The 12118-nt window shown below is 42.4% G+C and overlaps 1 protein-coding gene across 1 annotated transcript; it reads right to left on the bottom strand.

The window, feature by feature from the left end:
- Positions 1–2296: 2296 nt before the first annotated feature.
- Positions 2297–8912, bottom strand: SAMD7 (sterile alpha motif domain containing 7). The gene is made up of 7 exons (XM_059479729.1): positions 8812–8912; positions 8555–8691; positions 7416–7494; positions 4371–5050; positions 3600–3721; positions 3217–3327; positions 2297–2569 (listed from the first exon to the last, which is right to left on the bottom strand). Exons 1-7 carry the CDS (start codon positions 8910–8912, stop codon positions 2297–2299), a joined length of 1503 nt encoding a protein of 500 aa, XP_059335712.1.
- Positions 8913–12118: the final 3206 nt, after the last annotated feature.

Genomic DNA, 12118 nt, shown 5'->3' with positions numbered 1-12118 from the left:
CCTCAACCTCTGGAAATATTGATCTGTCTACTGATTCTGTGTACTTTAAAATTATTTTTTGCTTTTATTTTGATTTTCTCTGAAGTGTTTGCAGGGGAGGAAACATTCATTACCAGTGGTATTTCCTCCATTAGAAATAGAATTATGCATGTTTAGATAATTCCCTTTCCTTCCTATTTCATTTCACAGCTGTTTACTGTTCAGGACTTGTTGCATTTTGGCTGCTGCAGCACATCTCCCCCAGTACAGGAAGCTATGAAGCAATTCCTTTTGTCATTTTGGGCAGTATGTGCAAAGGATCGTATGTTTGGTGTTGATTTTGGATTTTTTTTTTAATTGCAGAAGTAATGCAAGACTGCCAACTTTGCATCCCAACTTGCTCAGCTTTTAGCATTGCTCATGTCTGACCTATCTACAAAAATAATCACACCCTTCAGAACCACATTTCAATCCTTCCTCCCGGGCATATGGGACTTGAAGTCAATATTTTCTGCTGTTACTTTAGAAAAACAAGTAAAGTTTCTTCATAATGTTGCCCTTAACATATCCGCGGTGTTTCAGGTGGGCTGCGTTTCCCCTCGGAGGAACAGCGGGTGACCGAGTGGCTTTGCAGCGACATCTCCTGGCCTGATTCCCCTGAACAGTGTCAGAGATTCTTCTGCCAGGGTGGAGAAGGTCTCATGTGGATTGAATCGAATATTTCTCACAGAGAGGAGGTAGGATGCCATTAGAAAACCAAGTAATTACTTCTGTTTAATCAGATAAGTGACATTGTCAACATGATCGTCAATTGTACAAAAGATAAGTTAGAAATTGTTTTCATATAGCATATGAAAGACTAAAGATATTTGCCATTTCTCCAAAGGCTGCAAAGTTTGGACAGCATGGTAAGATGGACATCTAAGGTTGCTGTTGCAAACATCTAATCACACTTTACCTACTGCACAAATATAACAAAGACATAAAACAAATTATCTCTGGCTAAAGTAAAAAAATAGAATATGGAAATAATTCCCCTCCTTGTGTTTAGCCACCCACCATCTAAACAGCTTCATACCTCTTGGAGTTTCAGTACTTGAGGCCACACAAACTAAGCTAAGGGGAGAGAATCTAAAGTAGCAACATACAGCAGGTCCACAATATACCAACCCTCAATTTCAGAACTAGATTTTGTCAAAGATATTTGTGTGTCCTCTGGAGTAAAGAAGAGTTCTTGAGGCAAGAGAGTGGAAGCGTACCAACTTCCAAAGTCTGCGTGGAAAACCAGTGTAGGACCAAACCCCTAAAAAGGGAGCAGGATAAGTCACACAGGAATCACAATAAATGCTGGGGATCTGTCCTTAGCTAAAAGCTCTATTTCATGTCCTTGTTTGCTGTGAGGTAATGACTCATCAGTAGCAGAAGTGAGGGGAAACCATATTCTTCCAGAGAACAGGGAGCTCAGGCTAAACTGATGGCCTCTCTCAAAGTGAAGAACACTGAAGGTGCTGCAGAGGGAAGGGCTTTCCATGCTCACCCAGGTGACCCCATGGGAAGGGTGCTCTGGCAGAGGCTGGCAGGAGCCAGGTGGCTGTGAGGCTGCTGCCAGCAGGCAGTGTCACTGTCCCAGTGACTGGCCTTAGTGGCTGAGGTTGGTGACTCATCTCAGCTTGCAGTCACAAAAAGCAAATTCCACCCCTGGTGACAAGAGTGCTTTGGAATAATTAAAATTGCTGTCACACATGGTATTTTCATGTTCAATCTGTGTATATTTATAAGCTGTATACCCTTGCCAGGCACTTCAAAAGGCTTGGTTCTGGAGCAGCAATGGATTAACTCAAACTGCTGAGTCTGGGTTATATTTGTCTGTATTCTGTAGGCAGTTCCACACTGTCCCAATGAATTCCATATGAATGTTCTGTATAAATTTTGTTCAACAGAAGCAGGAGTCAGCTATGTTTGGAAGCTGTGACCTTTCCATACAGTTTCTCAGTTGCCCACTGAAACACACAGTACAACATACAGTGCACTCTGAGTCTCTGACAGCTCTCAGTGATAACCCTGGACTTCAATGAAAAATTCAATTTACCTGTTAACTCTACTGGTATTCTTTTCAATGAATTGCACTTGAAAGTAATTGCACTAACCTATAGCTGCACTTCTGAATGCCTTTCAGATACAACACTTGCATGCTGCATTGGCAACTTATTTCCTTCAGCCCCAGCCTTACAGAGGTTTCAGGCTGTAGCTTTTTCTCAAACACTTTGTAAGTAGAGGTTCCTGGATTATTAAAAACACGTTATGTCCTGGACTTAGCTCAACTTTTCTGGAAAGCAATCATCTGGAAGTCAGCCTGGGATCCAGCTGTGTCACATGGATTTTCCCTGCTTTCTGAAACCATCTGTTCCACTGCTTGGGAGGTTTCTGGGTCCTGGGAGCAGGGACTGTCCAGGGTGTCACCGCTGCTGTTGCAGTGCAGAGGGGAGGCCATGTCAGAGGGCTGCTCTGAGGGTTTCCCTGCAGCAGGAGGCAGGGGCACGGACAGAGGGACATTCATCATGTAGAACACATTGCCCAGACGTCGGGACACCTTTAAAGACAAAGGCACAATTGCAGCAATTACTTCTTGCTGTTAGAGCCATTAAACATCAGGCCTGACTCTGGTGCAGCAGCACCAGGGATATCCCAGGCATCCCAAAGGATTATCAAATTCTTGTGAAAAAAAAATCTTTTCCATTTTATATTTTTCTAGGCCCAGGTTGTGGAAGGAGCTTGTCAATACCCAGCTTAGGACCTGGGTATTGACAGCAGGATCCTCCTGCTCCCCAGGTGCTGCAGCACCCAGGGACAGAGGGGAGGCAAACTGCCAGCCAGGAGTAGAGCAGGTGGTTGGAATGAGAGAGGAGTGAGAGAGTACAAGGGGTCAAAGGAAAGAAAAAGAACCAGCAACAACAGAAACAGAGAGAGTTGATAGTGGATGAAATTAAGGGCAGAAAACTGCAAACTGAGAGGGAGAGTCTGTTACTGAAAAATGTCATATTCCTTACTGTCTGTGTGCCATGGTAACATGCAGGGAAGCAAAAGAAAACTTTGCTGGAGTGATTGATTTTCTCCCAATATTGTGGCAGTTTCCAGTGAAAAAAAAAAGTGCTTTAGTTTGGAAAAATTCCCTCCTGTCATCTTCTGGCACTTCCATGTCTCTGACTCACCATCTTGGCATACATTTAATGATCGTACCTGAGAGCGGATTTTTAATGCTGGTCCGAGTTTTAATCCCATTGTATCCAGGAGATGCTCCTCTGTTAGCAGTGGAAGGGTTTCTCCATCAATACCATGGTCTTTAAATATCTGATGAAAGGATAAAACACATCATAGTGTGCTAAAATAGACTTTTGGTTGTTAGTTTTCATCCTTAACCCTGAGGCATGAACAATAAAAAGAAGAAATTATGATTTTCCTGGTTTATCTTTGTATTTATCTTCTAACTGCACAAAGAAAATTACTATTATACTTGTAATTTTGGGACAATTAACTACCCTCCCACATTTTCATTTGCTTGCTGACATTTAAATCTTAGATGGTCCTAAAGACCTGAAAAAGTGGTGAATGTTTATAATCACCTGGGCATAGTCTGAGCAGCCTGGGAGGCTCACAACGAAGTTGTGCACATCATCAACTGTCCACTTGCGAATGTCTTCGACAGAAGAAATGTCTTCTCCATTCAGGATCAGGCCATGGGCTCCTTTGAGGAGGAAACACAGAAGTTACCTTGGTAGAATTTTGCTGGAAAATCACAGGAAATGATTGTTATCATGAGAATTTTTACACCTTTTCAGAACCTAATCTCTTAACAGCAGGGTGTAGCCACTTGCAGATACAGGAGTCCTAGACACAAAATCACCAGGTCCAGAGCAGAATCTGGCTCTGAAGGGGTTTTTTATGTGGCTTCTTTTGTTTACTGCTGGCACTGTACCTACCAGTCACTACACATGCAAATCATGCTGCAGGACTTCCTCTAATGAGTGTATTATCCAGTGCTTTTTCTTCTTTGGACTTTACTGTTACTTTAATTTGACTAATATTTCAGTAGAACAGATCCAAGTCTTTGCTAGTCCATGGTGCCTACTGTGAGTCAGGACATAGAGAATAGTTGTGGGCTGAAGAGACAGGCTAACTCACAACTTGATTCAGCAATTTTGGTTTTTTAAATTGAAATTCCTTTTAAAGACATGAACTGAATACAGATATTACTGTTTGTAGCATTAGAATTCTACTTTTAGTTGCAATGACTCTACCAAAAATTCACTTAAAATAGAGGGAAGAATTGAGAAACCAAATCAATAAAACCAGGTTATATCAACATATCACTCTAATCTGGAGATATGACAAACCTGAGGGTAGCAATGGGTTGTTGGGCACTGGAAATCCATATGGTAATGCTGAGAATGGGATTGCAGAAGGGTACAGGTACTTGTCATCAAAAGCAGCACAGGAGCTGTTGGCTTCCTTCTCATTTGTGTTGCTGCAGCTGGTGGTTTCAGTTGGAATTTCATGAGTAGCACAGTTTTTTCTCAAGCCTTGTTCAAACTCTTTGCAGTTCTTGGCAACCACAGCCGGCTCACTCTGGTTTTTGCTCTGCTCGTGTTTGTTTGGTGTCTCCACCTCTACTTCCTTCTTGTCCTCTTTCTCCTCATCCACTGCAGCTGAGGCAGAGTCGGTGGATTTGTCATCTGCCTGGTTCTTGGTGCCGTTGGCGCTGCCCTCGGCACTTTTGTGATTTCCAGCTCTCCTCCCTGGGCGGCGCCCCCTCTCCCTCTGCAGGGTGGTGACAGGCGGGTAGGGGCTGCCTGCCATGAGCATGCTGTTGCCATGGATCTCGTCCAGGGTGGTCCTGTGGACGTACAGGTCGTTGGCAAGGTGCCCTTCAGGGAGTCTGTGCCTGCCCCGGAAAGCGATGGGACTCGCTGGCATCCCGTGGTAAAGGAAAGGGCCTTCCAGGCCCAGGAGTCCTTTCCTATGGGCTTTCTCCATTTCCTTTTGCTGGAAAATAGCACTCATCTCCATTTCCATTCTAAGAGACACACAGAGCATGAGCAGTTAGGGCAGCTCGGTTCCTTCATCACCTTTTTTTCATTCAGCAGCAGAATAAAACTCAGATAAATGAATAGGCAAAAGTACTGCTTTTTTTGTCTCTCCCCTATATTGCTGTGTGTGAGAGGGTACAAACTGCAGATGGAATGGCAAACCTGGCTGGATTTAATGTGCTGCCATTACAGATAGTAAGCTAAAAGAAAGGGAAAACATGTATTCCAGGTCATGGTTCTGGAAAACACTTCAGACAAAAAAGTGTTATTTGCATATTGGCAATCCAGACATGAGGATTATATTCACATTTGGAAAATAGTCTCCAGAGTCTAGAGGCTGAAGACTAAAGAAAATAATTGATTTATATTATCACTCAGAAATTTGTACCGAAAACTGCATAATTCCAGTGATATTGTAAATTATAAAGAACAACAATGACATTATCTGTGGAACCTGTGCATCTATTCAGAGTAAGCTAATGCTAAGTCTCTTGAGTAACCCTCCCCAGTGCCTGGCACCTGAGCATGGTCCTGAGAGTGTGAAAGGGTGAGATCCTGGTGGGAAGTGTTCAACTGATCTCCTTCCTTCTGGATAAATGCTCCAGAGTCTGTGCCAGCTTCCTGCTCCTCTCATAGTGGATGGGAAGGTTTGCCAGTGGGATACAGAGAATACAAGTATTTGTATTGTATTTGTAATAGTAGTATTTGTCTCTGCTGTAGCAACCTTTGCTGGCATCACCTTTCTCTGGAGCCAGGCCAGTGATCACACAGAAATGTAAAGCTCCTAGAGGAGCTTTGAAGAGTTTTCAGTGGGATTTCTGCATCTTTGGAAAAGACCCTGTGAGGTAAAGCACTTTAAAGTGCATCAAAATAGCTTTCTTAACACTGCAATGAGTATAACAGGTCACAGAGAGTCTGATCTTCAGGAGAGTGTAAAATTGTCAGAAAACAATTTGGGCAAAAGCTATCTATACAGATTTTTGGTATGAGGAGGAATTATTTGATCACATCATTCAGGGATTTTTCTCTGCCTTCTTTTAATCTTTGAAACAACCTCCAACTTGTTGACTTTCTGCTTTCAGAGACACAAAGGAAGTGTTTTGTCTGTGTACTGTGTCCTTGTACATTTTGCCTGATTGTCATTACTCCCACCCAGCTCTTGAGGTGACAATAAACAGCAGAAAGCATTACATTCCTGCCTCCTCCTCCAGCTGAGATAGTGTGTTCCTGTCAGGAGCAGCAAACAGAGCTTTGGCATGAGGCAGAGTCCCTTGGAGAACAAGGATTTGAACCCAGGTGCTCAGCAGCACAGCTGCACCAAGTGCAGGAGGTTGTCAAGACTTGATTTCTGAAAGGAGCTGAAAGGAGCAAGTGCAGCCCTAAAGAGGACTGTGCTGCAGAGAGCTGTGTGAACACAGTGGAAATTGTCAGGGTGGCAGAAAGGTGGGGTAAAAAGTTTCTAAGTTGTAGGTGAGCTCTTTCATGTTGGAGTTTTGCTATTTGGTGGGCTGAGGGAAGAGCCTGAACAGGTAGGACCAGCTCTGATGTGGCTGTGGGTCTATGACTTGGCCATGTTTGCTGCTTATTGTTTCACTTGTTTTTCTCAGGGTTTTTGCCATGTGGCAAGAGCTATAGGAAAGGCATTGCTGATGCAAATGTTGTGCTTAGAGGAGTTCAGTAATCAAGCTTTGCTGACTTAAGAGCTCAAAACACTTCCATCATAATTTTTTTCAGATGACTGTACAGAACTTGGCTGTTCTTTGCTCTTACTCTCACTGTGTGAGGGGCACTCCCACTGAATAGTGTAGCTCAGAGCAGGAGTGGTTGAGGTTTGAGTTCCTCTGTGGAAATGGTGTGGCCATGAGGGAGGGCACTGCTGGTCTTTTAACCAGCTGCTGACTACACTGAAACTGGTACAAATAACTGGACTTCCTACAGTCACTCTGCTATTCCAACTCTTTGGTCAAACTAGGAAAGCTGCCCACCCTGCTGGGGTGGAGACACAGCTGCCTGTCCCAAGGGCCCAGCTACAGGCCTGAAGTGTTGTGTGTGATATCACACAGCTGCAAAGTTGGAATTTGTTTCTGAACTTTTGTAACTTCAGGGTGTTTGGATCTGCATTCAAGGGCTGTGGCTGTAGCTTGTTCTTTTCCTTAACCAAGCTATGGGTTTTGTTTATTTTTGTTATATCATTTTAAGAATAAAAGCAAAATAAGGCAAGCAGAAAGTAGTAGCTTCAGGCCTTAATTGATAAGGGCTCTCTGCTTCTTTGTGTGACTTGAAAAACAATCTCAATCACTTTGCTGCTTTAATCCTGGCATGCACCTCAGAGCAAAACTTGCTATTGATTACCTGGCAATATTTTGCTTTTGAACCAGTTCTTGTCTTCTGGCCACAGCTTCCATGGATTCTGGTTGCAGAAAGCTGTATCCTTAGAGGGAAGTGGAATAAAAAAATCTTAAAAATTCACTGGTTTCCTCATGCAAATGCACAAGACCCTCAGCAATACAGAGACACTTTAAAAAACTTTGTAAGTCTTCAACTGTGGGCTTTACTAGGAAAGTGATAGAAAGTGATAGGGTTTCAAATTAAATCCTATTTGTTGTCATTGTTTTGGTGGCAATATGTAGAAAGAGCATGAAGTCCATATCAGGTGTTTTCAGGATCAGATCTGTAGTTAGGAATACCTGCCATTAACCACAAAGGGTGGTTTTATTTGGTGACATATGCCTTTGAAGTACCTATCACTGCTCAGAAAATAATAGCCCTCAGTTGAGCAAAGCAAACCTGCTCCTTCAAGACTGCTTTCAGCCTGGAGGCTGTGTAATTTGAAATTACATTTCCTCTTGAGATCTATGTTAGGGCAGGGAAGGAAGCCAAAATCAGAAATTTTTCTTGGTGTATTGATGTGACATTGAAAATACATTCACTCATCTCAAAGAAAAACTCTTGAGCTCATTTTGTATAAAGTAATATGTAACTTTTTGTGCAGCATGACATGAATGCCATAGTTATGATGTCCAGCCTTCCCCTTGGAGCTGTGCCCTCTAATTTTGAGCTTTAATTTAAAAGGACTTGTATTTGCCCTACATGAATTAAGTGGCATGTGGTATTATCATTAGAGAATATGATCTGTATAAAGCAGCCAATACTCATATAAGAGCAAGAGTAAAATGTGGTGTAAAAGTGTTGATGAGGAGCTATTTTCTTAGCTGTAGCCTTTTGTTTGGGTGTTAAAGTGCTCAGAAAGTACAAAAAGAAAAGGAGGGAACAAAAACATGCAAAAGACTGAGAACTGTATTTAACAAAGGATAAAATGGACTTGCTTAGATCTAAACTGGCACAAGCTGCCTGCTTTTAGTGAGATTGTTTTTCTAAATAAAATAAACTAAACTGTTATTGACACTACCTATAAACCTATGGAAAACTAACAGGTGCAGCTGGCTTTCTGGTCCATCCCACTTTTCAGGATGCAGAGGGTGCTTTGTTACCTGGGCCTGGGTAGACACGGTTGGACAGCAGGTTGGGCATGTTGGGGTGCTGTGGGACCGGGGGTCCCAGGTGGGATGCTATGTGGATTTGTCTGGGGTCAGCTGAGGCCATCATTTCAGTTGAAGGCAGCAGATCTCTGGGAGGAAAAAAACCCATTCAGATATTGCTTAGTTAAGAATAACCAAAGGTCTTTATAACCTCGGGGACAGCACTCAGAGTGTTCTGCAGTGCTGGGACAGAAATTGGTGCCTGGTACCTCTCCACCAGTCGCGGCTCGAACGGGGCGGGGATCGCCTGCATCCTCTGCTGGCCCGGCCCCATCAGCTGCGGGTTTACTGCCATCAGCTGGTTCCTCATCAGCATCTCCTGCCGCTGCCGCAGCTCTGCAAAGCACACACAGTTCTGCTCTCAGAGGGGTAAGTTAGGAGGTGATTCTGGCTGCGGTATAACCTTAGAAAAAAATGTTTTGTTTTGTTTCCTCTAGTGCAATTCACACCTTTTTTAAATAGCAGCAACTGAAAACATGTTTTCACTGACACCTGAACTACTTCGTTTAAATAATGTAGATTTATTCAATCAAACTGCAGTAAAAATAAATAGGATGTGCTCAGTCAAGTGTATCAAAGGACAAATTACAATGAATAATAATTTACATAATACTGTGAAACAGAAGATAGTCATGGATGTTCAGTTCTCTGCTTGAGAGGGTTTTCATTTCTAATACAGGTTCATTTTAAGAAAAATCATACTAGGTGGAGCCTGCATTGTCATGAGAAAGCAGTTCTAGAAAAAAAAGCCCACAATGGTGAACAGAACATCATAATGTCCAGCTGTGGCTTTTGTTCTGAGTTCTTGTGTGCCATTTACTTGTCTTCCAGAGGCTCAGCATCTCTTAATCAAATACTGAATTCCAAGAGCCCTCTGTGTTAATTTTTAATAACTTTAAGCAAAATACTTCTGCAGTTACTCCTAAGATAAATCTGAAATAACCTTTTAAAGACATCAAACCTGCTACAGGCTGTTTCTTGTAGGTGGTAGAAAAACCACAAAACCACAGTGCAGTGGGGCTCCTTGCTGCTCACCTCCTGCTGCCATGCCGCCCGCCAGCCGGTACAGGTGCTTTTCCTCCAGGGCTCCCTGTTCCCCCAGGATGGACATCTTCCTCATGTGCTCCCGGGGAGTCATGCTGCAGGGGGACAGCAACAGCTCTGCTGCTCTAAAGAACCAAAGCAGCAGCACCAAAGAGAGGAATGAGACATTGAACAATGAGAAACAGAGAAGGTTATGCAGGTTGTTTCCCAGCTAAGCAGGTCATAGCTGGACCCTTCCATGGCTGTGTGTTGTAGTGTTTTCCATGCAGAAATTTCCAGTTTTCAGGACAATGCAAATATTGTCCTTGCTTACACTGACTCGTTGGATCCTGCAATGCAAGGAAAATCAGGGTGCTGGAAAATCACACCTGCTCAAAAGGAGGTAATTAAGCCCAAGCCTTTTCCTCAGCCCCTGGTGTGTCTGAGAGCAGCGATGTACTCATACTTAGGAAGGCAGGTGTCTTTGGTTTAATTTCAGAATTGTAGCAGTTTGGAACCCTGTCTATTGTAAACTAAGTGAAGCAGATGGGAATAAATAGTAGAAGTTGTCTGTTCCAAATGACATCAACCCCTTAAGGCTGCCAAATTGAAGTAAAAAAGGTAAAAGAACATGCTTTGTAGTGATGAAAACAGTGATAAAACTGGTAACACTCAGATCAGTTATATATATATATATTAATATATGTCATTAATGTATACATAATTAATAATTGTAAAGGAAGCAAGTCCTGTAACCCAGAACCAAGATGTTAAAAAGCTATGCTGTATGGAATGCTTTGAGTTGAGGAGTTGGCAGAAGGAGCAATCTGGCTCTGAAGGCAGCATCAGTAGCATCTGTACATTCATCTCACACTAGACTTGCACAACAAATGATTAGATTTAAATTTTTTCTTTAAGTAAGGAGTTGAATTTCCATCCCCACTTAGCTCTGATGAAGTGGATTCTTTCTGTCTTCTGAAAGAAGGAAAATGTACTGCTGAAGTGTTCTCATCCTGCAGATAGAGAGTTACAGCTCCAGGAGTTCAGCCAGCATTTGGTAGAGGTAGCAGTGAGGGAAATGCAAAGACAGGAACAATGTTCCTTATCCAAAAATGAGATAAAAGTGAAGTCCTGTGTTTCCTTACCCAAGCCATTTATAAATTAGATGTATCATTATAACTTTATTGCTTTTGACCTATTGATGAGTTTAAAATAATCTAAGTGATAGATATCAATCTAATTCATGTGCCTAAGAAATTTACCATTTCTGTGGTATGAGGGAGATATTTGGTCTCAAAATGAGTTTACCAAAAGGTAAACAAGTGAGTTTACCTTTTTTCAGCCATTTACACTGAAGGTAGAGGGTGAACTTAGACCATACCTCTGGTGCTCCCTCAAAATAAAAAATGCTTTACATTTGTAAGAGTAGATGTTGGATTCTGTGTTGGCCAAGACTCAGATCTTCCTGGCAACAGACAAGTCTGTCAAATCCCAGACCAGCACCACGGCCTTTGTTCTGGATATTCGTATCTGAACCCGTTTCCATTGGCTTTTTTTTTAGGATACTTTAGACTTAAAGCGATTTAGGCTGCTGGGTGCCTCATGAAGAGCATTTGAGCTGCCAAAGTGCTTCTGAGCTGCTAAAGCATTTTAAAGCTCAGGACTAAAGCGATTTAGTGCTGGACTAAACTTTTCAACAGCTCAAAAAATAGGTGGTAACTGGGATGATGGTATTTGCCATACCATATTGTTCAGTGAGCCATTTAGGTTTTTTTCTTTTTTTTGGAGAGAGACTCTGTATTGAATACTCTGCAAAACAAACTGCAATGTTAAACTTCATGCTGCTTTTCTTAGAGCCTGGCCTTTGGCCTTTATCTGGCTCCTTTTTTTCTGGAAAAACCTGCTCTACCCAAAGATGTCAATGCTTATTGTAGAGGCATTGGACTGGATGGCCTCAAAGGTCCCTTCCATTCCAAACTGTTTTGTGGTTCTGTGAAGGTGCAAAGAAACCATCAGAGGTTCAGGTAGCATACTGGAAAAAAGACCCAGGAAGTTTTAACCTTTTTATTCCAGTAAATCAGGGGAAAAATAAAATTAATAATGAGTTTTAATACTGACACATTTGTGTCCCAGATGACTGGCATGTTGTACCACTTTTGCATTTTAGAAACTGCTAGAATGTGTCTGTCTCCTGCTTAAATCAAAGTTGTGAATGTGGTTCTGGAGAAATGTCCCTTTGTAGGAAAAACACACAAGTAAAAGACACTTTCTTCATCAGGTCTTCCTAGAACTTCTATGCTTCTCCCTAAAATCACACCAGTGACTGAAATTATATGATGCAACTTTAAATTGTAGAATCGTGGAAAACCTGATGGGAAAAGAGCCATCTGTTCTGGCCCCAATCCCTCCTGTGGGATCCCAGATACCCTGCCTGTTCTGACAGACATCCATCCAAAAGCAAGCAGCAGTAAGTGGTTAGAAACCAGTAGCACC

This window comes from Ammospiza nelsoni, chromosome 10 (assembly GCF_027579445.1).
Source record: "Ammospiza nelsoni isolate bAmmNel1 chromosome 10, bAmmNel1.pri, whole genome shotgun sequence".
Taxonomy (NCBI): Eukaryota; Metazoa; Chordata; class Aves; order Passeriformes; family Passerellidae; genus Ammospiza; species Ammospiza nelsoni.
This window is presented reverse-complemented; position numbering and strand designations above follow the sequence as displayed.